The sequence below is a fragment of the Silene latifolia genome, chromosome 5 (genome assembly GCF_048544455.1).
Source record: "Silene latifolia isolate original U9 population chromosome 5, ASM4854445v1, whole genome shotgun sequence".
Lineage (NCBI taxonomy): Eukaryota > Viridiplantae > Streptophyta > Magnoliopsida > Caryophyllales > Caryophyllaceae > Silene > Silene latifolia.
Window position 1 is genome coordinate 21,894,513 of NC_133530.1, and position 27,357 is coordinate 21,921,869.

A 27,357-nucleotide genomic window follows, 5' to 3' on the forward strand; every position below is an offset into this window, starting at 1 on the left:
GGCTGAAATGCGAGCAGTGGTAACCGGTTTGGAGCGAGCTAGAGCGTTGGGTCTCACAAAGGTGCTAGTACATATGGATAATAAACCATGCGTCGACTTCATAAGGGAAGAACAGTTGCTGAGTAACAACCTTCGACCTTTGGTCAGTAGATGCAAGGAACTCATCAGCATGAGTGGTTGGACGGTAAGGGTTGAGCACGTGTTTCGAGAGGCTAACCGGGCAGCGGATTGGCTCGCTAACGCTGGAGTGCAAGCTGCCACAATCGTTACATATCTTGATGATCCACCGGAGAGCTTACGTTCCATACTTCGAGAGGATTTACTCGGAGTAGCGTTCCCTCGTTTAGTAGCAGTTTAATTTTGTTGTTTGTTTGGGGCTTAGCCCCTCTTTAGCACCAAAAAAAAAAATAATTCCAACAACATGTAGATTAGGAACTCAATAAGATCAAGTAAACAGGGAAATTACACTTAAAATCAATCAAATGAAATTACCATAATCTAACATTAAACCAAGAGATTAACAATAATAACGATAATTAAAGAAGGACTAAAAATGTCTTACAACCAAAAGATTACACTTTTAGGATTGGTTTAACAGGAAGATTAGCTCTCCATTGATTTAAAAACTCAATTAAAATGATAATTATCCAATATTACAACTTGATTAAGATAATAAAGTTTAAGATCCTGAAAACCTAATGGTATTCATCTCTCTCTCTCTCTCTCTCTCTCTCTCTCTCTCTCTCTATATATATATATATATATATATATATATATATATATATATATATGATCATGCGAGGATACACTATCTTTTTTAGTGTTGAGAATTTCGTTACAATATCACAGGTTATTCGAAACAATATCACACGAAAAAAACAGCTGGGCAAAAAAAAATTATAAATTTTTTGATTTTTTCGTGATATTGTATTGAAGAACCGGTGATATTGTATTAAAATCCTAAATCCTCAAATATGTAGGAGTTCTCACCGGATCTCGTACACTTTCTCTGCCGGAGTCGTGTCTTCAAATTTTCTTTTGCTTATTCCTTTGAATGGCTTCTTCCTTGATCATTTGTAGCTTGTTCTTTGGCCTTCCTTCGGACTTAGTTCAACCTCAAACACCACTTAAAACCTCATCAAAACCTTGTAAGAACTAAACACCCGGAATAGGTAGAAATGACGTAATCATATGAAACCACTCCCAAATGTTGCTTTATTATGCTCAAAACATGATAAAAGTTGGTAGAAATATGAGCTTATTAGTTACATTTTAGACTAAGATATACATCCTCCACATCTTATTATTCTACCCATTTACCTTTTTGAGGTCAACTTTTAAAAACTTTGACTATTAGTAAAGTATAATATATAATATTTCATAACATGATATTTACACGGTTAACTTTGTTATATAAAACTCTTTTAAAAAATTTTATTTTCGTCCCCAAAAAAATACATATAAATGGATAAAACGATGGTCAAAGTACCGTCTAAGAAATCGTGTATAAAGCAAATGGATAGAACAATAAGATGTGGAAGGAGTATCATTTTTACACAAACCGCCATTTTTGAGTTGTGACCGTCTGAGTTCATATATATATGCAAAAATTACTCTTATCCACAATGAAGAAATCACCCAACTTGCACTACTATCCAGCCCATTTCAGTTTCAAAATGGTACTATTCGATTCGTATTCAGCTTTTAACGATAGTACAACGTCTTCAATGAGAATTTGTGTACTTCTAAATAGAGACTTTTTCAATTAGCTTCATACCAATTTGCCCAGTTGCCCTAGTTTTTCTTAAAATGGTGGTATCAGTTTTAATATTATGATGGGTTAAATATCACCTTGCATATAGGGATGTCATTGGGGCGGAGGGTTCAAGTGGATTCTGCATCGCATCCACCCCAGTTGGGGTGGGGATGGGTAGAGCTTTGGGGGGTGGTGGCCGGTGGGGCTGGATATGGGTACGAAAATTGTACCCGCCATGCAATGGGTAGTAGGGCGGGGATGAATTTTGCATCTGACTCACTTTATACTTATTTACCAATCATTAAAAAAATTTAGAGTATTAGGATGATTTTATAAATCTTATTTTGTTATAATTAAGACATAAGGTTAATAATAGCTATTTTATAATGTTTTTCACTAACTATTTGATGGAAAACTAGATTATACAAATAAATTTAAAAAATTGAAAATTAATAGTGATTAAACCAACTCTTACGAAAAAATTATCAAATGAATTATAGTATAGCTGGTTAATGGGGTAAGTGGAGCAGTACGGTTTTGTTTTTCCAACAATTCGGGTGGGAATGGTTTTGAAAACTTGACCCGCCATGGGTGGTGGGACGGTATGGGTACAAATTTTTCAATGTTTTAATTGTTAACTATAGGGTGAAATTAGGGTCTATGGTTGGTGGTGGTGCCTTGGTGAATGAGCGGTGGTTAAGGTGGTACACGGAGGTCGGACAAGGTGTGGTGTGGTGGGCAAGTCGATTGGGAAAGTGGTGGGTCCTGCGTGATTGGGGTTGTGTGACTATGATGGTGCACAGAGGATGGAGGGGTGGTGCGGGACTAGCGTTGTTTGGGTTGGGGGTGGTCGGCTGGGAACGTGGTGGTAGCCATGCGAACCGGTGGGAAGGGGTGGTTGATTTGCTAGTTTTAATTCTTTTTCTTTTTTTTGTAAATAATAACCAGGCCGGTTTAGAGGGTGTTCAACCCGTTCAACGGAACAGAGCCCCCGATTTTGAGGGGCCTCGTAATCTGAAATTCAATCTGTTGCATGTGTATAGTATATAGCGCAAGATAGTATCAAAGAAAAAAGTTTGTCCCAGTGGTAGCAACACTTATTTCTTTCCTTGACGTCCTTGGTTCGACTCTCAGTGGCTTCTTTTTAAAGGTTTTCCACAAGTGTGAAGGTAGAACCATCTTATCAACATTATTTCTTGTTATTTAGAGGAGTAGTGTTTATATATATATATATATATATATATATATATATATATATATATATATATATATATATATATATATATATATATATATATATATATATATATATATATATATATATATATATATATATAAAAAACTGAAGAGTTTCTTGTTTCGTCAAAAAAACTTGCGTTTATTACGAGTTTTTTTGGTAGTTTTTTTACAGATTTACATCATATTTGAGGTTATAAGTATTTTTGGGGCCTATTTTTGAAATTATGCACAGGGCCCCGGAAACGTCGGAGACGGCCCTGATAATAACTAAACCATGTTATAATTTTGTTATTTTAAAAAAAAAATAGTCTTGTATAATAATAACTAGTTGAAAAGCCCGTGCGATGCACGGGGCTGCCATTAGGGTTATCTTTATAAATATATTCTATAGTTGATAAAAGAAGTTCAATTATGTTTAAATCATTACAAAAGTTCATGGTTGGTATAGTTGATCAATGAACTATTGGTGCTTTTAGCATAGTAGTTTTGTCATTTAGTAGTTATCATTTCAGTTGTAAAACATCAAATAACATAGTAAGAGTATGTAATTAGTTTTTCCATTTTTGTTATAGAAATCATTGGTTTTAATTAAATACTCCCTCCTATTCCGGATAATTGTCCCATTTTAAAATGGCACGGGAATTAAGAAAGTGAGTGAATAGACGGAAATGGACAATGAAAAGTACTAATAGGATGGGTTAAGGGTTGGTTGGGTTGTAAATAATGAAAAGTAACAAGGGTAGTATAGTCATTATGTAAGAAAAAAAACATTACAAAAAAGGAACAATGGGACAGTTATGTGAATAGACGGAAATGGACAATGGGACAGTTATCGGGAATAGGAGGGAGTACAAAACATTATCTCTATAAATATAGTGCAGCTCACCAAATGAACCGCCCTTAATAACTGAGACAGGCCTTTATATGTTCTGCAAATTATTTTAACCCATAACAACTACGTAAAACTAAATGGTGTTACGTAAAGCAACAAGTATCAAAAAATATCTATATTTAGTGTGTTTAGAGAAATGTTAGATCTCCTATAGTAAACGTTTACCTTGACTATCTACAATTAAGAGAGTAGTTTGCTCTTTATATACCTTCTCGTAAAATCAAATCCATACTAAATTCTAATAAAATAAGTAGTCTCTAAACAACAGTACAAAAATATTTGTGATTCTGTTACATAGAATGCATGAGGCTCCCATTAGGATCATCTTAACAATATGCATGTTAAACGTTCTAAGAATTTGTTGAACAACAGATTGCAAACGTTGGTTTACATTGTCATGGTTTGATAGTAGAAGTCAATTAAGTTGATAAAAAATAAAGTCCAACTATCTTGAAAATCGAAACATAGAAAACTTTTGGGTTGATTATTGATGGATGATCAGTCCCTTTAACTTAAAAGCTACTCCTTTTAGTATTAACTATATCAGTTGTATGGCATCCGAAGACACAGTTATGTTATGTAATTACCTATTTTTATTGTTGTACGCGCCACCGATTTTAGTTAATTTAAAACGTTATTCCCAAAAATGTGGTTTAATTCCATAAAATGAAGGCCGATTTTATAAGATTCACAAATTAGATTAACTTATAACATTTACGAATATTCCATTTTGTAAGCATACGACCATGTAAATGTTGAATGGTAGTACGCAAAACAACATGTATCTCAATTATATATGTAGCGTGTTTGGAGGATTTTTGTTAGGTCTCTAAACAATAAAAAATTGTTTTTGACTATTAACCATTAAGACTGGTTGTTCCCTATGAACTTCATGTAAAATATATAATACAAAATTTAATTTTTTAGATGTGAGATATATTTTTAAGCGAATTAACGGTCAAATTTTGCAAAATTTGACCTCCAAAAAACAAATCAGGAGTTTTGTGTGGATTCGAGGGAGTAGGATATTATGATACTACTCTTAAAATAGATTAGTTTTAGATTAATTCTATTAAAATTATAATATAACTCATTTTTGTTTATTTGAAATGTTATCTATTCACAAAATCAAGTCACGTTATTTTATATTGTTATTCTACTTTTTAGTTATAATAACAAAATGAACAAATTTTCAAAAATAGTTTCAATTTTAAGAAAATTGCTTCAAATTACTAAATATATACGTACAATCGTTTTTCTTCTTAACCAATATATATACAATTATGTCTTTTTATCTTAAGGTCAAACTCTTAAGTTTGACCTAATTTATTACACTAAGGAGTACTTTATATTCAACTAAATCCTTATGGGATACACCATAGTTAACCATAAACAAAAAAAATGATTATTTCCACTTTGGTGCCCTAAGGTTCAGCCTAAGGTTTGCATAATTACACTTTGGTGCCTTGAGGTCTACTTCCCACTTAAGTGACCTATACATAACATTCTTAATATTTTATACTCCCTCCATCATCTTTTATCTCCCCGGCCACTTCTCTAATATATGTGAGAGAATTTTATTGAAATGAGAAGATAAAAGATAATGGAGGGAGTACTAAAAAAATATTTTGAGCATAACAAATCAGGCATTTTTTGCAATATTACTATTTTGTATGCAGTTTAATATCCAATTAGGCACTTCATTTTACTGAAAATATAAGTACTTAAGATAAAAGTTGACTATTAAATGTTTTAGGCCACCAAAAATGAAATTTTATTCAAAACTCAAGTTAACAAAGTAGAAGTAGTCGAAACCTTAGGACACTAAAGTGGAATTATGCAAACCTCATGGCACTAAAGTGGAATTAACCCAAATCTCAGGGAACAAAATGGAAATTTAAAAAAAAAAAAAAAAAAAAAAAAAAAAAAAAAAACCTTTGAAAAGCTATGTAAAAACTATTGCACTTTTTAATATACAATCAATACATGACAAAGTAATAACCAGCCATTCGCAAACCGCGGTAAATAATTAAGTGAATAAAAACACATAGAAGAATTGGAATTTAAAAAGTAAAAATTGATCTAACCGCATAATTTTGTATATTTCGCAGTTCAATACATTTTTAATATCTATTATGGATTTGATATGAATTTGAAACCAGTTTGAAAAAACAATTCGGTGATATAATAGTAGATTATATATTGTTCTCACAATTTGTATATATATTTACACTGATTTATTCATAGTTAGCTGGTTCTTGAAATATTAGTCTCCATAAAATCGAAATTCTTGACTTTGTTCATTTGTATTTAATTTTTTGACTCATTTGACAAAATCGATATGAGACTTATTTAATATTTTTAAATGGTAGCTCAATTTTTTTTAATATTATGTGAATATTATTGGTAATCTGATCATACAAATTTGATTCGTTGTAGAAAGTCAGAGTTAAAACTATTTCATGCCATCGTTGAAGTTCTTTATTTCCAATTTTGTCATTGTAGAAATATTTCTCTGTCAAATGCCAAGTAAATATCATTATTGACCTCTTTTTCCTATTATGACATATTACTTTTTCATGAAGTATTTTTTTTTTAAAATAAAGTTTAGCTTCCTCCTAAGGTTTTTGTGTAAGACAATTACAGGTTTGGTTATAATTACCAACTCGAATCTTTTGTAAATCTTTTAAATATTCGAAAAAGTTTCTAAATAAAATTATCTTTATTACTACATGAATTTCACCAAATAGTTAAAATCGAATAACTTAGATTTTTGACAATATTTATATTTGTAAGAAATTATGATCTCTTTTTTTTTCTCACAAAGATTAATTATATGTGTATAAAATGTACAATTTTAACACTTTTATACGTTTATTGAATTGACTTTTTTTGACTTTATAAATATTTTTAAAATAAATATTCTTTATAATCTATTATTATGTTAGTAAAGAATAATCGATAAATTATTAGATCCACTTCCATTAGTATTTTTTTTTTCTTATAAAATATTACATTTATTTACTTCTATTAGGATTACTTTCTCATAAATTATTAGATCTACTTTGATTAGGATAATTTTATCATAAATTATTAAGAAAAAAAAGCTAAATCTACACTTATTAGGAATTCCAAAAAAGTTGGACTCTCTAATATCGCTCGAAAAGTTTCTACTTTATATATACTAGATTTAATGCTCGTGCGATGCACGGGCCTAGTAGTAATATCGTGTTATTTAAATTTTCTTAAATTTTCTTTAAGGCTGACACTGCTGATGACAGTGATCTACATATATAGCTTGGATTCAAAACTACCTCTCCTCATAGTGAACTTGTTTCAGTAATAAATTGGCTAAATTTAGGGTGTAAAAACATATTTTTAAACTTCTTTGCTTATAGTTAACAAAAAAAAAAGGAAAAAAACTCAATCCATACCATGCACTATTATTCCTATTCCCACGCACTAAATTTAATGCTTAAACCATTAACGAAAAACTCACTATTATTCATAGGTATTTGCAAAATCGACTATATATTACTCTTTTGGTGAGTCTCCTTGCAGATTGAATGCGAATTTGACCAATTCACATACTGCTTAGAAACGTAGGTATAAATTTTTTTAGTAATGATCATTAACTAAAAAGTATGCATTAGTATTCCGTTCTCTTCGTTACTCTTTTAGATTGTAAAACAATGATGCATACTGATACAATGTAAGTATATCCTCCTTAGCTATAAGAAGCTTTAGTTCTTAATATTTTCTATAATGTAAAGGTTAATGGAAGGAGGATATTATGAATTAAAGCCCTTTATTGGTTAAGGAGGACATACTTATTGTTCGCGTGGAGGACCTAAGAAATATTCTGTACTCGTATTTATATTCTGTTAATAGAATTAGTACAATTGCATCCTCATCCTTATCGTCCTAATGTTTATGTCGTCTGATCTACGGCTGTTACATAGAAAATTGAATACCACCAAACTCTAATCCAAATACTACGTAGTTATCAACTTTATTTCTAATACTAATATGAGGTAAAAATTAGAGATTACCCTTGGATAGAATTTGATATATATTGCATTGCAATAATATAGTATATAATAAGATAATACAGTAGCTAATTAAAAAATACTCTGTATTACAAATGCACGTCCTTATATAAAAACAAATAATGATCAACTTAAATTAGAGTCTCCAAATTTACTCGTATCCGAGCTCTAACTAATTATAGTCGGAGTATTTCACTTGCACCCTACAAAATTATTAGAGAATTAGAGTTGAACTCTATTACTTCTCTAATTGTAATTATATTTCATTGTCTTGATCGATTTTGTTGTAAAGGGATAGTAATCCTTGATTATAATTTTTTTTATATATATGAAGTGGTAGTGGAAGAACTCTAATACAACTCTAACTTCATCTACTTGTGCATCATATTCAAGCCGTGTTTCATATCTACATAGATGTTTACCACTTGCGAATCTGTGATAGAAGATGTTTACCACTTGCGAATCTGTGAATAGAAGGAGAGATAATTAGTACAGATCAGTTGATTTTAAACATCCGAAAACATATCATTGACGCATAAATAAATTAGCTCAAGAATTTAGGTTTTAAAAGTGTCTCAAACAATATAAGTTTGGAGTTACTATACATTCATCGCAAACTTCTCTCTCTATCCTAGAGAGAGCTTTTTTCTCTCGTTTTTTGAGAGCTCAAGCTTATCTTTTTTCCAAAAAAATACAAACAACAAATATCTCTGCAACTTCCCTCTTCATCTATTGGGCTCTTGAAGAACCCTAGATTTCTTCTGACAAATCTTTCAAAAATTACCTAAAAAATTTCAACAATCATTACTTTTATTTAACCCTATCGTATTTATTGCTTCTAATTGGATAACAGCTTCTGTTTAGTCTTAATCAGCTACTTTTTAATTCCAAAAATCTTACTTTAATATTATAATCATTACTGAGGAGATCATTTGATTGGCGTTTGAGGTTTCTTGAGCTGCCTTTGCAAGTTACCCCAATCAAATTTGGAAGCTTTTCATGGGATTGGGGGAGATGAACGGATAACCTTCTGTTTGCATGCATTAGGGTTTCCTTTCTTTCTATATAAGGCGTTAAGATGGGGAAGTTTTCACTATCAAAATTCAAATCATCATCATCCTTTTTCAAATTTAATAAACATCAGACTACTAGCAATCAACCATCAACAAAAAAATCAAACTTTTTTCCAATGGAATTCGAAGCTCAGTTTGGGCGTTTTGGAAATAATGAGAGAAATGATGCGGATGTTCATCAGAACATCTATCACCATCAAAACTATCATCAACCTTATCAAAATGCAGATTTTAACCCTAACAATCCTTTGCATGCAAACCTTTGGCGGTTTCCAAGGTCTGGAGGGGTTATAAATGTGGACCCAGCTGAGTTGGGGCGATCCAGGGAATTTTGGGGGAATTGTTGTTTGGGGTTTTTAGTGGACTATAGATTGTTTGAGGATGATTTAGTCAATGATATGATTAGGAAGAAGTGGAGTACTGATGGAAAAATAACGGTTTTCAGAATGGGGGAGATATATGTATTTCATTGTGAGAGTAATACTGATCTTGAGGGACTCCTGGCTAGGAGTACTGTTACCTTGGATGGAGCTTTAATGGTGCTTGCGAAATGGTACCCTGATACCATACCTAGAACGGTTCGGTTCCCGTATGCTGAATTATGGGTAAGGGTTTGTGGTCTGCCTTTTGAATGCTTGAATATGCATGTGGCTCATGTGGCAGGGAAACTTTTGAGTCATCATTACAATGTTGAACCCTTTGAAATTCTTCCAAGGAATGACTATCTCAGGTTAAGGGTCTGTTTAAAGCTTAATGAACCATTGATGCCGGGGTTCTTTCTGGCCATGGATGCTGGTCATCTTTTGTGGGTTCAGTTTAAATATGAAGAGGTATTCAAGTACTGTATTAGGTGTGGTAAGGTGGGGCATAAGGGTTCCCAGTGCCGTGAGAACATGATGTCAGTGGTGTCATCTGTGAATCACATGTTGGATAGATCAGTTGAAAGAGGGTTTGTGGTTTTCCAGGCGAATAGCAATCATACAATGTTCAATTTGGATTTGAGGGCAACACCGTCTACCACACGGTATATCTCGTCTAGACTGCATTTGGGAGATAGATTGCGGGCTTCTGAAAATCCAGGGAGACATTCAAGAGAAAGGGCGGTGGATTTTGGTTTAGGGACTACTCCTGGTGGTAGAGTTTTACCGGGCATGAGTTTTGCGGTTACAGCTCAACCATTTGCTGGACCTGTGGTATTTAATGTTGGTTTTGGTGCTTTTCATTTGGGAGGGGAGGGAGGTGTTCAACAGGGAGGAAATGGTCAACAACAAGGGCATGAAAATTTGCAGGGACAGGGGCAGGATGTGGTGATGGGAGAAGGAGGTGCGATGTTAATGGTGACCGGGGATTATGAATTACAGGGTGGATGGAATTGGTGTTTCTGGGTTAAATGGAACCCTAAGGGAGGGAGGTGAGGGTCATGGGGGTACAGGGTCAAACGGAGGGAAGGAGGCTAGGGGCGGTGGGTCAAGTTAGTAGGGGAGGGGAGTAATGCAAATCCGGAAGTGTATTTCAGTGCAGGGGAGGATTTTGAGGGTTCAGGGGAACAGAATGCTGGTGTTCCAGGTTTGTTGCAGCAGGTACAAGTTAATGATCCTTATGTTGTTTATGCTGGTCCAAGGCATCAGAGGAGGACTTTGGATCGTGATCTAAGATTACAAGAGGCAATCTTAAACCGTGTTGAGAGTGACGTGGAATGGGTAAGGGTTCTTGATGATGATCGTGGATATAATCAGACATTTGACCCCCCACCGGAGGGAATCCCAATTACTTACCATTTTCCAGAGGTTGTGTTGGGTGAGAATAATGTGCCGGTGGGAGGTATGTTGGATCCCATGGTGCCTGATGTGGCTGGTAATAGCCCAAATAATGCTATTGTTGTAAGTTCTGATAGTGAGGAGGAGTTTTTTGAGGAGGAAGGGCAAACTGACTCATATCCGAGTAGTTGGATGATTGAACCTGGGGATGGGAGGACTCCTTCTAATGAGTCTTCTCTTTTTCATCACAGTTCTGCCATTGATCTGGTGACAAGTTCTGAACATATGGAAGAAGTAACTGGGACGGAAGTTAATACAGATTTGTGTCTTAATGGCATCACTCAACCTGTGGATGGAGGTGTAGAGGCTACTGCTCAAGGTGAGGAGACTGAGGTGGCTCTGACAGTGATTCCTGCTGCCATTATTAGGAAGGATAAAGAATTGCAAGCACAATTGGCTGCTGTTAAGCCATTAAAAGAAATTTGGAAAGATGTGAAGGGAGGCCATATTTCTGAGTTAGATGCTGGTGAAGGTTCAGCATTAAAGAAAGTGAAGCTTTTTGATGTCCCGTCTTATGGGACTCCTTCTGCCAAGCTCATTGCTCTCATGGATGATGGAAAGAAAGCTGCTAGTCTTTCTGATGGTTTGATGGGGTTAGCAGATTGTTATCACGTGCCAAGTGTGGGAGGGGATTATAGGGATGCTGTTGTAGCTGCGAGAAAGAGAAAATGCTGTTCAGAGACTAATGAGGGTCTGGTTCCTGGAGAAGTGGTTGAATCCATTGACAGTGCTAAGAAGTATCTATCTCAGCTGGCCAAAAAGAGATGCTTGGGTGGTCCTGCACAGGCGCCTGTTACAGTGGGAGCTGGAGGGTTCAGGGTGGCGGTCACTGATATGGAGGTTGAGGTTTCGACTGATTCGTCACAGGCTAGTAACTCTGGTGGTTTTGCGGAGGTTGGACCAAATCAACCTCCTGGTTTGTCATGAATGGGCTGATGTGGAATTGTCGGGGGCTTAATAATGCGCTCGCCCCGACAATTCCAAAGATAAGGGCGCTTATTAGTACTAAGTATTATGATTTTCTGTTTTTGGTCGAAACTAAATGTAATGTTAGTTGTATTTCTCCTTTGTTTAGGCAGTTTGGCTTCCGTAATTTTGTAGGCATTGATGCCAATGGAAGCTCGGGGGGGCTATGGGTAGGATGGTGGCACGAGGCCAAGTTACGTGTCCTTTTCACTTGTAATAATTTTATCGTCTTATTAGTAGAAAAATGTAATGGTCGGTTGTGGTACTTGGTGTTATTCTATGGTGCTCCGTCTTTTCATTTGCGAAGTTCGGTACTTGATGATTTGGAGGATTGCTTAGCTACGCTTGTACATCCGTTCCTTGTCTTTGGAGATTTTAATCAAGTTGAGTATGGCAGTGATAAACTAAGTCTCAATACAAGACCTATTAGTGGGGCAGTGGAGTTCAATCAATGGAAGATAAATAATCAATTGGTGGATATCCCTTTTAAAGGGCCACGATACACTTGGTGTAATAATCGCAAAGGGCAAAAACGAGTCTATGAAAGGCTCGATAAAGCGTTTGGTTCTAAGGATTGGTTTATGCTTTTTCCGGAGACGGGAATAAAACACTTCCCTATTCAAATATCGGATCATGCACCAATAGAGTTGGATTTACAACTCACAAGAAATAAAAGTAACAAGCCTTATAAATTGGATGCATGGGTTTTGGAGTATGATGAGTGTATATCTATTATTAAAGAAGTCTGGCGACGCCGATTACAGCGAACGCCGCTTACCAACTTGCAAGAAAGATTTCAATGGTAAGACAAGAAGTACGACACTGGGCTTTAGATAAGCGGCAGGAATGGCAGCAGAAATGGGAGGATTTTGATTTGGAACTAGAAAGAGGTATGGATGCGGCTATTAATGATGGTGATGATGAAATGTATACGAGAGCTAATGATAAGGTTCGGGAATTTGCTAAAGTTGCTGCGGTTTTTTGGCGGCAAAGGGCAAAGTTAAAATGGATGATTGATGGTGATACTTGTACTAAGTATTTTTTCAATTGGGTAAAAGGGCGTGCGGGTAGGAATTTTATTCTTGGGGTTAAGAATGGCAATGGTAATTGGATTTATGAGCCGGAACTTGTTGGAGAAATCTTTTATGAGTCGTTCTATAGTTTATATAATCCACCTTGCACGCATGATGGAATTGTCCGGGACAACTTAATGGAGGAAGTATTGATGGGGATAAATAATACTGTTTCGGATGATGATTGTGATGTGTTAAGCCGTCCGTTTACAGCTCAAGAGGTGCGTACTGCTGTTTTCCAAATGGGTGCACTTAAATCACCAGGACCTGATGGAGTACCAGCAATCTTTTATCAGAAGTGTTGGTATTTTATTAAAAAGGATGTAACAAAGGCGGTCCTGTCAGTTCTCAATTCGGGGATGGTCCTTAAAGAATTTAACAGGACTTTCATTACCCTAGTTCCGAAATGTGATAACCCGGAGAAGGTGGGGGATTATCGACCGATAAGTTTGTGTAACGTCTTCATGCGTATTGTCTCTAAATGTGTCACCAATAGACTGGCAAAGGTGATGAGTTATCTGGTTGGGGACTTCCAAAATGCCTTCATTCCGGGAAGGCAAATATCAGATAATATTATTTTGGCCAATGAAGCACTACATAAGATTAATTCGCACAAAAAAGGGAAATCTGGGCGATATGCGTTTAAAGCTGATATGAGTAAAGCTTATGATCGCGTACGGTGGGATTTTTTGAGAGCCGTGCTCTATAAATATGGAGTGCCGGAAAGGTTGATTTTTCTAATCATGAATTGTGTCACGACAGTTTCATATCAGGTTCTCTTTAATGGAGCACCATTAAGGTTATTTCATCCACAATGTGGTTTAAGGAAGGGTGATCCGCTGTCCCCCTATCTCTTCGTTCTTTGCATGGAGGTGTTATCTTCTAATGTCTTGAATGCACAACAACGTGGCGCGTTGAAAGGGATTACGTTGTGCCGTGGGGTGGAGGCTTTGTCTCATTTGTTTTTTGCGGATGATGCGATTTTCTTCTTACATGATAGGAAAAATTCGTCGAGGAATCTACGCGCTATTCTGAAAAAGTATTGCAAGGTGTCTGGTCAAGTTATGAATGAAGATAAATCGGGAATTCTTTTCAGCCCTAGCACAACACTTGCACGGGCACGTTATGGTATGCGGAATTTGCGTGTAAAAGGAACCAAAGGTTTGGGAAAGTATCTGGGTTTACCCACTGACTTGCAAGGCTCGAAGAGGGAACTCTTCAAAGGACTTATTGATGTTGTTATGAAGCGAATCTCTTCTTGGAATGGGATTTTTTTGACAACAGCGGGAAGGTTAACTTTGATCACATCTGTCCTATCAAATATCTCTAATTATTTTCTATCGGTATTTAAAATACCGGTAAGTGTGACTAATAAGATTAATTCCTTATTATCACATTTTTGGTGGGCGGGTGGGAGATTGGGGAGAACAATCCATTGGTGTAGTCAGAAGTTCCTTAGCTTACCAAAAAGGGAAGGCGGCCTTGGAATTCGGAATATTGAGTGTCTTAACCAAGCAATGCTAGGGAAGCATGCGTGGAGAATTGTATCTGGTGATCAATCTTATTTCGCACGTATTTTCCGGAAGAAACTATTGGGAGAAGGAGTTTTAAAGGATAACTGGGTAAGTCAAAGTGGTAACAACTTATCATGGGGTGCTAGAAGTATTCTTCATGGTCTGGATTTTGTGCGGAAGCAAATCGGATGGAAACCTGGTTTGGATTCTGAGTTGAATGTATGGACTAACAAGTGGGTTTATGGAGACTATCCGGAACCAAAGGATGATTGCTTGGGGATGGACCGTGTTGACCTTCGAAATTTGATGGTTAAGGACTTACAGATTAATGGTCAGGATGGCATGGAGCTAAAATGGAATGAAGAATTTCTTCATTCTATTTTGGTGAATGATAGTGTTCAAGCTATTCTAGCAAAACCCATTTGTCGAACTCAAACAACAGATGAAGTTTATTGGTTACATAACAGTGATGGTCAGTATAGTGTCAAGAGTGGTTATGGGATACTCTTTCAAGATTTTATGGTAAGGAGAGGATCTGTGAAGGATAAGGAGCGGTTACGTCGTGTGGGATTGACTTTCTGCAGACAAAAATTATGGAAGTTGTCGGGTGCACCGACTTGGAAAATACTCCTTTGGAGGATCTTCACTAATACTCTCTCTGTGGGCATTAATTTCATGCAGCGGAATATTGAGATTGATTCGAGTTGTAAGTTATGTCAAGGGGGGGAGACGGCCTTAGAAACTATGGAGCACTTATTTAGGGACTGTCCTGTGTCCCGAAGATTGTGGGCTTGTTCTGAGCTTGGCATTCGCACGAATCAAGCTTCGTTTCTGCAAATTGATACTTGGATTATTGACTGGTTGGTATACCTGGAAAAAATGGAGGGACGCGAGGAACAACAAATCCGATTTCTTGCCACACTTTGGTGCATATGGAGTACTCGCAATCAAATCCTTTTTCAAGGAGTGGTCTTTCATCCTATGATGTTTTTTAAACATTGGTCACAAATTGTAAGTACGGGGATTCAAGCTATTCAGGAGTTGAAAAAGGATCCTTGCGCCTTTGAAGGGAGCTCAACTTCATTACCAAGGAATAATGCTAATTGGGTTCGTAATAGTAACCCGATTTGTGTTGTGGGTAGGCTTGGTGATTGTGGTTATGTGCGAGTAATGGTTGATGCGGGTTGGAAGGGATTTGACAAGGCAGGTGTGGGGTGGATTGCTATGTCTGAAAATGGCCGCATTTTTCATAGCATGGAAAAGAAAATTAAGGCGGAATCTGCTCTGCAAGCTGAAGGGCTTGGGGTGCTATTAGTACTTCTATGGGCTCGTGAAAGGGGTTTGCGTCACTTGGAGATTTCTTCTGATTGCTTATCTTTGATTTTGCAGCTTGCAGGATTGGAGAGACGTCACCTTCTTCTAAAGGCTATTTTGGAGGAGATTTGTGATTGTTTTACCTGTTTTCATTGTTTAGCTTTTAGTTATGTTCCTAGGCGTTTTAATCATGATGCCCATGGTCTTGCATGTAAGGCTATGGATAGTTAGGTTTATCTTTTTTTACAGCTGCCAAAAAAAAAAAAAAAAAAAAAAAAAAAAAAAAAAAAAATCTCTAAAGAAAACAAACATACTGTAAAAAGAAATATTATAGCACACACAAATATTAAAACGTGAATTAATGATGTTTGTGAAAGTGACGAAATAACTTGTATTTCTAAAACCCTTCTAAATGTGCAAACATTGGAAAATACTCTCCAATGAACAGTAGAGCAGTGTTATGTGTGCTGGGCGTGTGATGAACAGTTTATCCTCTCTCTCCATTTGATTATCTCTACTTTAACCTGTATTCCAACAAAACAACTACACGGCCCCTTCCTATCCACACACCTGTCTATCTCTTCCTTTTTCCTAATCCTTCATCCTACTCACTTTCACTGCCATTCACAGGTAAATTTCCGGATAAATGCATCTCACAAACAGGTCTGATTCTTCTTTGATCTTTAACTTCTATACTTCATAAATAAACTGTAGTTATGCATTAATTCTACTTTCACATACATTCAGATGTAAATCATCTCTACTCTAACCTATATTCAAGGGATTGGAAGTGTATTGATTTAAATTAGCGTGTTACAAGCAACAATGGAGTAGTGATGTTGATCAAGGGTCAGTGTTGATTCTTTATACGGTGTCTAGACAAGGCAAGTATTTCGCTTTTACTCTTAATTAGGTCAACTCCAATAGAAATAATCCTAATTTTGTTTGTTCATTCGAATAATTTTTTTTTAAAAAAATTTTTGGTTGGATTGACGAGTGTAGAAACAGTATGAGGAGCACCAATGAGATCGCTTTTACCGACTATTAAGACAAAGGATGCTCCTCTACCTCTCCTCCTTGTTCCGATTGAAGGACAGGTAAACAATTCCTCTATGTTTTTTTCTTCTCCAGTTTCTGTAATGTATTGTGTTTAAAATGATTAAATTACTTAATTTATGGACTATCTTCTTTTCTGAGTATTCAATTATTGGTGATTACAAGAAATGTTTTTGGTTCATCGATGGCGTCAAATAGTAGCCATCACACTTGAAGCACAAAGCAACAATCTTTGCCTCTTTATCTCTTATTTGCTCAAACGAACAGTTCTCTCTTCTGGTTTACTTTAGTTCTACTAAATAACTTTGTTTTCTCGATTAATGTTGGATTTTTCCTTATTTGCAGTTTCTTGAGGTTGTATAACCAAGATGGTGTCTATTCTATACATCTTGATGATGCTGCCAACAGATTAGGTACTTGGTAGTTGGTAGATATGGTGTTTTTTTTCCCCTGGTAAATATGTTTTTTTATTATTCCAGAAGGTGTCTTTAGTTAGATTTATTTATGTTGGTTATTCTAAATTGTTACAGATTAAGTCAGTCGTTGGGTCACCGGACAGGTCCCTGATATAGTAGAGAAGGCTTCAAGCATGGCGCCAGTCGCTCCTGACCTGGGTTTGGACAAGATCGACTGCTCTCAGTATGACAATTGAAGGTGCGTCGTCTTCATAATTCTATTTAGTCCAACTCAATGTTTAATTTGTTCAATAATTTCAATTACTCTGTTCCATCTTACATAATTGAAAGTGTTTTTCTTTAATTATTATTCTATAAATTTAGTTGTCATCATGGTTAATTTTGGGCCGATGTTTCTAATCGGTTTGTAATATTGCATCACATTTGATCGAGGGGTTGATATTATTTGTTGAAGTGACATATGTTGGCTTTTGGAGAATCTTACAGAAATTCATCTTCCAATAATAGTATCGTCTAATCTATCTTTTTGGGTGGTACATAGCTTTAAAGTCTATAGCTTTTGGGCTTTACATCAATCACTGGTACCAATTATACTCAATTTGACAAATTTATCAGGATATTACATCAATCAATGGCACCGTAGAAATGAAGCTTCCACGTCCGTTATCACTTCTTTGGTACCTCTCTTTCTCTCTTATCTTCATTTACGCCTGCGTTTTTTACTGGGTTTGTGATGGAGTTGAGGAGTTCAGTAATCGGAGTGAAGAGAGAACATGAGAACAAAAACCTGAAGGACCGCCTACTATTGTGTTATAGCCGAGCCCACGTGGTATGGTGGAATACAAGTGACCTAAAGTACTCGTATACCTAAAGTTGTTTGCAAACAGTAGAACTTTGTAGCTACTACGTATGCAAAAATCTATATGATACCCATACCTTTCTGCCACTTGATACCATGTGCATCGTCTGTAAACCTATCTTTTGTGCAGGGTATGCTTTTGTTTAATATGGAGAGCAACGTGACATGGAGGATGCTTTTCGTTGTCCTCACAACGATCCATTTGTTTATGACAAATGGAGTGGCCAACGTAAGCACTATTATCCTGGTTAGATGTTTAAAAGCAAATCAACAACTCATCTTTTAATAACTGCTCTGCAGCGTTTGCTTTTTACTGAAGGATTTCATAATTTTTTATTTCCATGCATTTCTTAACACCCCAACCCACAATCTAATATATGTTTGCTTTTGGCCTGGATTTCATAGCTTTTGGTTTCATCAACTTGGCTGAAGACTAAAGGATTTGGGAAGGAGGTGTGTGAGTGGAATTAGGTTGTGAAGGGATTGAGAGGGAGTGAGGTGTGGCGAGAGATGAATCTTCTGATAGATCTTAGGTTTTTTCTAAGTTTGATTGTTAAGATTGGTAATTTGACTATTCCACTAAATTATGGGTGGGATTATAGTGTAGTGGATTTCTGGTCAGCTGCTACATTAGGATTAATTTGCTCATGTTTTGTTTCAGGAACTGATTCCCATGAGTAGGGCTACAGTGTCCCATTAATTGATGAATCCATGGTGCTTAATAATCATTGAGGTATGATTTTGGCTGGGAGTAGTTTAGCTTGATGCTCGTGAGTTTTATGTGTTGGTCATGGCACTCATGGGTTTTGCCTTTCATTAAATTGACAATTGACAATATTCTGTGCTGTCAGCTGTGTCAAATTGCTTTTGAGGGTTTATCATCTCAAGAATCTCAGCTTTCTGCCGTGGTCGACGATTCCTTCCGCCTTAGAGACAATGCATGTTTTTTTCTTGTTCTTTTTTATCTCTATACCCTTAATTCTTTAGATTATCGTATCTCTGCAGAATTGTTTGAAAAATATGAACAAGATGGGGGAAAAGCTAAGCTGAAATGGAGTTATGCCTACGAATAAGCCTAGCAAATGGGATCGTTTCTAGGTGAGCTTAAGATTGATTTTATGTAACCCTACCTTAAGAAAAATGTTATATTTCACTCCATATATCTCTTTTATTCATTAAGCGTATTTAGTTTATAAATGTATTGTTTTCTGGTGGAAAAGTATATGGTTTAAAGGGCTTAGAATTAGAGATTAGAAGAACATGGGTATTAAGTTCACGCTGATTCTCTGTCTCAGGTAGCTTATGTCTCTTCTAGCTTATGTTTCTTCTGCCTCTTTGAGAGCTACGTCAGAACAACTGCTTAACGGATGTAAGAAAATGGGCGAGTTATAAATTAGATAGTTGTAGCTAGACCTTGTAAGCCATGACCACAGACCCGATTTTCCCTAGATAATCACAGTTAAAAAGGACATAATCTGGCGGTTTTGGTGTTGTTGTGGCCATGTTAGGGGCCTCTGTTTTTTACGTGATTGCTAATGTTAGTATTAGTGTCTTTTTACCTAAATATATTTCTCTGCTTTTGATTAAATTGGAATCTCGTGTTTCTTGTGTCATGTTGATTCACGTAAATACCAGTTTAGTGACATATGCATACAAGGGAGGGGGAAAGATAGATTGTGTTTGTTTTTTTAGAAGCAAGATGGTTTGGGGGGAGGGAATGGGTATCCAACTAATTCTATATAAACAAGAATCACACATGTGAAGGTAATCTGAAAAGAAAAACATAAAGCGCTCGCTCCCTTAGAGTTCCAGCTCTTCCACTCTCCATCTCCCTACCTGCCTGTCAACACTCCCCCCTCCCTTCTCCCCCCACCCCCCAAAACCATCTTGCTTCTAAAAAAACCAGGCACATAGTCTATCTTTCCCCCCCTCCCCTTGTATGCAACTGTCACTAAACGGAATGGGTAGCAGTTTTCAGTGTCCAGTGTGTGAGAATTGTATTTGATTGTGGTGTTATTAGCTATTGGTGCTGTACAGCGCATTGACGTAATTAGATATTGAGTTTCTAAGTTGTTTGTTTGTGTGGAAGTAGCTTCTAGCTATACTCCGACTTTGATCTCCATAATCTCCTTGCATTCTATTCTCGTTATGAATGAGTTGATATGCACACATTTACTATTCACCTATTTATTTAGGAGTAGGATTTGTAGTTCATCTATTGGTGTAGCTAAAAACTAGGATTTAATTTTGGGGACGGAAATGTTTTAGGGTTTGGGCCTCTGAAGTTATGTACATGTAAGCTGTAAAGAGAATAAAAGTAATATCGCGATTCTATTGAGGGAGGGGAAGGGGAGGGAGGAGGGGAAGAGGACGGAGACATCTGGGAAGGGGAAGAGAAAGTAGACAAGGAAGGCGGAGGAGGACGAGGAGGAGGATGAGGAGAAAGGGAATACTAACGTAGAACCCATTAACCTGTTCTATGATTCAAATTAAGGAATTTCATAACTTTTTTGAAAAATTCATGAGATTTTAACATTTGTTAGCGTAACAGAGCTGACTTTTCACAATCAACTGTTTCATATCAAAGATTTGGTGGAGGTGGTGGCAGCGGCAGCGTAGAGAAAGGCGGAAGAGGAAGGGGAAGATGAAGAGGAAAGGAAGGAGGCGTAAATGATGGGTTATGGGAAGGAGGAGGAGGTGTGGGGAAGGGCAAGGGCAAGGGTTCGGGGAAGGAGAAGGTCGTGAAAGATAAAGGTAAAGGGAATAAGTCAATTTTTAACCAACATTTAATCGTTTCGCAATAAAAAGACGTGGCACCTTCATAACATAATTTGGGGGTAAGATCACACATTGTTGTAACCTTGACCACGCAATGCAACTCTAGAATTAGCAACACTTCACCATACCCTGTATGGAAACCCTCTGTTGGCTCCGAATTGATTGGGCTTATCTTACATTAGATTTAGATTGTCTCACTGAAACAGTTTTGACTAATTGGATTGTTACTTGATTCTGATACACTACTAACTCATATATCAGATTTACTCTACCCATTTCGTTAGCTCATTGTGTTTGCATCTTCTAAGTGTTGCACCCCTTTGCTAATTATTTGGAGATATGTTTCTGAATATGCTATGAATGTTTACAATTTTTTGTCTTGGATAAAGTGAGCGTTTAGTGACGTCGTATTGGAACCACTTGGTTCGACTGTGTCCATCACACTCAAAGTGAAGCCCTATATGCGTTGTAACCTAGAACTGCCCATGGTTACTTTTAAGTGTCATGGCACACACATTTGTGAGTACATTGTTTTGCAGGAGCTTGTAGAATGTCATGATAATGAAGTACTGTCACTTTATATTAATGTGTACACTTGGTTCCAAAGTATCTTTTTTTGTCCTCTGTTTTCTTTGCTTTGCTGACATTGGTTTAGTTTTTGAATTGCAGCTTGATCGGGGTTTCTTCTACACCTATACGTCTAGCGTCCATATCCATGCCCAAGCCGGTTATTTTCCAGTTGGTAGAAATGGAACATCATAGTGGTTGTCTTTGATTTATTGTGGGTCAGATTATTAGGAATGATTAATGAGTCAATGCTTGCATACATTATGTATAATTATACTCTTGAGATGTTAAGATGGTTCTATTTATAGTGCCAATTTGGACATTTGTACTGTCTATCTTGTTCCTGCTAGGTTCTTTGTATATGCTACCTCCAGAGATGGGATTAGGCTCAACTGCTCAAGTACCACTTACATTCAAGTAGCCGTCAGATTTTGTGATCTACTTGCAGGAGTTTTTAAATATGTTAGGGTTAGCTGATATTTCTACCTTTCCCCTTTTTAAATTTGTACATTTATACAAAGTATATTAGCTACGTGTTTAGCCGTTAATTGTTGGTGCTTCTCTTAGCTACTCATGTTTAGGGAGTATTTCACATTTTCCTTTATAACTTTATTTATCGTATGAATTGAGCTAACATCAATTACGAGTTGTCTATTTGCAAACTTAAAATAATTTGAAACATTTGGAAATACAAACAATTGGGGATAATAATTGATTTTATAAAATACAAGGGTTTAATATTACTCACTATAGTAGTTATATAATAATATTTTCTTCCCGAATAAAGATAGACAATTGTTGTTTAAAAAAAATATTATACAACAATTCTTTCTAAATCATACGTCATCTTAATAGTTCGAAAAAAGAGACGGACACGGGCCTTGGAACTCCGCGCGCAACGCGCGCGGAGGAACAACTAGTATACACAAGTACGCAACTGATAAGAAATTACAGTTGTCTTCGGTTTAGAATTATCAGTCTTTTAATATTCAAAGAAGTTTATTTTTGCGTACAAATAGTCATCATTCTCTTTTGCCTCCTCTTAATAGAAGGTCCACACCCAACAGGAAAATCACGCTTAGCCCAGACATTCCTTCTCTTAATACAAGACACCAACCTTTCCGGTGCCAAATTCCCATCAATTAGATTTGCAGTTCCAACTGCACAACCATTAGACTGTTCCCTTTTTGAATCAATAGCAATGTAATAATCATCCTTGTTCTCATAATTACTCTCCTTACTCATCTCATTACCCAAAAATCTACTGACTAAATCATGGGCACCATCACAATATCTGACAGCAGTAGGTTCACTTTGAACATCATTGAATTCATCCCTGAAAGTAGAGGGTTTACTAGTAACATCAGAGTCATAAGAACTAGAATCAGTTTCAGTTTCCTTGAGTACAATCCCGAAACCAGAGAACGGTACCGAAGAGTCACTAAACTCATACACACCAGGCCTGACTTTTTTACCAACATAATACCCAGAGGCATCAAATTCATCTGAACCGCTTTCGCTTTCGACTTGTACGGATTCATCCTTGACATTAGCTTTCTCGTCATTCATCTCGGAAGCATGAACAAATTCTTGGTCAGATTCATAACCTGGTAGGTCTTTCTCGACATCCGAATCGAACCATTCATAATTTGCCATGATTAAGTGATTGAGTAGTGTTGATTAATGAAGATGAAGAATTAGTATTTGTGAATTGTAAGAATGAATATAAGGGAGAGATGTTTTGTGATTGTTTATGAAGAGGAATAAAAGTACGAGGGTTTGTGAGGATTTAAATAGGAGAAAACGAGGGAAGCTTATAATGACTCCGTTTTGGTAAGTTTAACCTTGATCCTTACGCTGATCAGGTGGAGCGTTTTCATATTTCCACTCGTTTTAGGAAAGCGTTTTTTTTCGTTGGTAAAGGGTTAAAAAATACCGTTAAGAGAATTTGTTATATCCAATGTTAGCTTTACTTTATGTCGGTTATGTCTGAAGTCGCATCTTAACTTATAGCAAATTACCTCGTAAGTTTAATATTATTTGCAATCAAACCCCTTAACTCATAAATATAGTAAATTAAATTCATAAGTTTATCTTAATGTGCAATTAACCACATATCTTATTTTTAAGAATAAAATATGCTAATTAAATATTTTAATATTATAGAAATTCAAAATTATTGATTAATTTTAATCCTAAAATTATTGTTTATTAAAAAAAACATGTTTAAATATTTTTTAAATTTATTTTGGCGAAAAATGTTTCTAATATGAGAATTGTTAATGATGGTAAATAAAAAGTGATATGTCCAATTTTTTTTTATATTAAGACTGGTTCGCATTTTTCGTTGAATATGTAAATACTATATTTAATTATTTAAGAAATATATTTATAATAATTTTTATAATAGAAAACAATAGATTTTAGTTTAAAAAAATGGTAAAAAACTTGGTTATGGATTTCGTTTTTACTGGTAGAAGCAGATCCTTAAAATGATTATAGGTGTCGCATAAGACCACAAATACACTCAACCCTGACTCTTGCGCCTTAGCCTAAATGAGTAGTGAGAACAACCCTGCCATCAAAATAGGTTACCCTAAGCCTTAGTTATCTTTTATGCATCTTCAAAGGTCTCTTGTAAGGCGAAGGTTTTACATTTAATACTGATAGTGAGCCATAAGTATATGTCCCTTCCTATGAGAATTTACATATGTTGACTTAAAAGGTTCGAGTCTTGTATAGAGAAACAAATCACTAAAGCGGTTAAGACTACCTCTAGAATTACGTGTTCCCTAAGATACATTCCCATTTAAAAAAAGGCTTCTTGAAAAATGCAATGTGAATAGCTACCTTCATCTCCTCGATCTTCTCCTGTCGATTTGAGCTATAGTCCTTCAACTTCGAGGATGTACTCCCACTCTTAAAGTGACTCAGTATTCGAACACCGCCAAAACGCCCGTCTTGCCAGGTTCTAGTACTGGGCCTGATTGTATAAACCTAAGCATGATTTAAATATAGTGGTCACATACAATACATATGCACCTCAACTTACACGTAAATTTGAGAGATAAAAGGAAGGTTTACTTCTCATCCAAGCTGTCCCTAAGTGTCTTCTCCCAACAAGCTTTAGAGCTAGAAGGTCAACAAGAATCAGATCTCCCTGTGACGAGGAAAGCATTCAAATTTAGTGATAAGAAAGTATGAGTTTCTCAAATTAACAATCGACCACAGTCAAAATCCTCATGCTACCAGTAATAGAAAATCAGTGCATTAATTCACGTGGGCGCTGTGATAGCGGCAAGGTGAATGAGAGGGAGCGGGATACAAAGTAAAATTTGATGCTAGTAGCTGAGAACATTTTTTAGCAGCAAATATGATCCATAAAGTCACAAGACCCTTTAGTGAATCTAGCTGGTAGCGCCTTTATAACCTTACTTTTGGTTCCCTTTTCAATGGTTCCCTCCGTAAAACCCCAAATATTAGCACACACACTAAGTCATGCCATAAACAAAGGCTTGAAAGCAATGACCAAATCAGTGGCACAATACAATCAGTTCTAATAGCTGCATCAATAAGTGATGTATTAATCCACAACCTAAAGGCCTATGTCCATCGTCAGAAACGTCAATACCTATCTAACTTCGGAGCAATTAAGCGTTAAAACGAAAATATAAGCCTTAGAAAATGTTCAAGATCTAAAAGACAAGCAAAGAGTCGGTAAAAGAAGGAAAGGCGGGGGAAACGATTACCTGCAACTCTGCAAGGTTCTTATGGTTGTCGTCCGACCACTTAATAACAAAGGAGTTGCTAGTTGCTATTGAGGTGAAACCTGAAATTATCGCGAAGCATTACCACGAAAGTTAGTAGTACGCTAAATCTATCACGCATAAAACAACGAAAAAATAATGCCCGTCACAAACATATGTCTAACTGGAACACGACACCGACACAAGCACAGAATACTGATCACGAGCGAGAGGCATCTCAATAAGGTCTTCCATTATGCTTGGTATCATAATAGCTGAATCTAGGCGACATATGAGATTAGCTACCAGGGTGCAAGGTTTAAATCAAGCGACACAAGAAGAAGACATATGGAGATATAAAGCGAGGGGTTTTGCCTATATTTAGCTCTTGAATTTAGAGCAGACAGAGATAAGGCAGAAGAAGCATAATGAAAGATTGCTAAAAAGGAGGAACACTGAAAATTATAGCAAAGTGAAGGCAATTGTCAGTTCTACAAACTAATTAGACAAATCTGGAAGACAAATGGAATATAAAAGGCAGTATAAGAGTTTAGTGGTGCAACATTATGATACTAATCCTAAGCTACAATCCCAACACTCTTGCAATGCTTCGCAACAAACTTTAGGAGCATTTTAATAAAATCTTTAACATAGACTACACCATACGAAATCACACATTGATAACAAGAGCTATTGCGCAACCAAAGCTCACACAGACCGAAAATATCTATCATGCATTTTGTCCCCTTCTTTCAAGTATAATACCAAAGCAGAAGCAATTCCTTCTGAACACTGGAATTTTGTACTGATATCATTTCCTGACGATCTCCTACTTAACAACGAGCAATTCTTACTGCTATCGTTTTACTTTAATTCTTTAAATTAATTCCTTTCAAGAAAGTGATGCCATCCCTATAACCAAATCAAAACCCAATTTTATTTCAGAAATTATCCCCAACTCTAGTAAGAACTAAAAAACTCAAACTTAAATGTAAACCAATAGGCGGAGCTAAAATATAGACAGAAGAGTTCATCGTATTTAAGACAGATTAAAGTTTACAAACATACTTATTGTAACTAACATTAAGTGAACCGTACAATACTGAAATGGGTTTGCAAAGGAAAATAGGGAAAAGAATTCCGTAAATGAAATTGGTTAGCAATGACGTGCTCATCAAAATAAATTAACAAATTAAGAACTTGAATGAAAACAGATCTCACATAAGGGCAATAATACACTAAGTCTCAACACTCACTACCAATGAGGCAGACCCCGGCCAATTGTATTAGTATTGCCAAACAACTATCCCGTTCTATAATACAGACGCAGAAAGCAGTCTTCCTGAAACACCCAAACTATCTCCCGTGCTGCTGCCTAAAGCGACGGACAACTATATATATAGCAGGCAAAAGAAACATAAACTAAACACAAAATTCCAGTAAACCCCACTCCCGCTTCAAACAAACACCAACGGAAGAATAAGTACAAATCCAATCCAAGGAAACCCTAAAATAATAACAGACTCGAGATAAACCCAAACATATTACACAACCAACATCTCTTTAAAACCCACACCATTCTTAACACGCCACCCTAACAGACTAACGAACTAAGCAAAGAAGCCCTAAAACCCAAACATAAAAGCATCTAAGAGCCTAAGACCACATTCAGTAACCAAGCTGCAAGTCTGCAACATAAATCGGAAAGGGACATGTAGATGATACTTATGCAGATGAAATTGAATGACCGTAACTACAATCCCGTTTAAAAAAACCTGTCAGATGATTGATTAAAAAACCTGTAACATATCACAAGACATATCACAGCTACAATACAAAGCCTCAGCTCTCGAGTAAGCAATGATCACCCCGTGAGCCTATGACATCCGTACCGCCTTTGAATCCATCAATCAAAACGATTCTTGTAACTATAAAAGAAATCCTTTAAAGGGAGAAGTAAACACTTAGAACAACACCTCATAATTAAGAAACTAACAGAAACGGTACCCAGGTATTGCAACAGCCAGCATGATCGGCAATCCTAGCCGAGCGACAAATACAAACAGGTAACCCCAAACCGCGTTGTGACTACAACAAGATGGCGGATCTGCGCAGGCCGAGGAAGGTGATGTAAAGGAAATAAGGAGCAAACAAAAGGTTCACATAGAGTAATAGTCGAACAAACTAAAGGATCACATTCAAATGACGGGCCAACACAGAGAGCCAAGGGTTCGAATAGTAG

The 27,357-nt window shown here is 36.3% G+C and overlaps 1 protein-coding gene and 2 long non-coding RNA genes across 8 annotated transcripts; 2 read left to right on the plus strand and 1 right to left on the minus strand.

Annotated features, from left to right (window-relative positions):
- Positions 1-12,591: 12,591 nt before the first annotated feature.
- On the plus strand, positions 12,592-15,924 carry LOC141655037 (uncharacterized). The gene has a single exon (XM_074462138.1). It carries the CDS (start codon positions 12,592-12,594, stop codon positions 15,922-15,924), a length of 3,333 nt encoding a protein of 1,110 aa, XP_074318239.1.
- A 208-nt stretch (positions 15,925-16,132) lies between these two features.
- Positions 16,133-21,702, plus strand: LOC141657044 (uncharacterized). 6 transcript variants are annotated; one of them, XR_012548638.1, is made up of 10 exons: positions 16,133-16,323; positions 16,441-16,577; positions 16,696-16,790; positions 17,095-17,162; positions 17,280-17,403; positions 17,781-17,842; positions 18,155-18,253; positions 18,686-18,757; positions 18,876-19,122; positions 21,458-21,702. It is a non-coding gene; the product is annotated as an uncharacterized LOC141657044 (long non-coding RNA). The 6 variants fall into 6 exon arrangements; XR_012548636.1 differs by having other exon boundaries at positions 21,472-21,702; XR_012548637.1 differs by having other exon boundaries at positions 19,030-19,122.
- Positions 21,703-23,958: 2,256 nt separating this feature from the next.
- On the minus strand, positions 23,959-25,198 carry LOC141655988 (uncharacterized). The gene is made up of 2 exons (XR_012548275.1): positions 25,119-25,198; positions 23,959-24,529 (listed from the first exon to the last, which is right to left on the minus strand). It is a non-coding gene; the product is annotated as an uncharacterized LOC141655988 (long non-coding RNA).
- Positions 25,199-27,357: the final 2,159 nt, after the last annotated feature.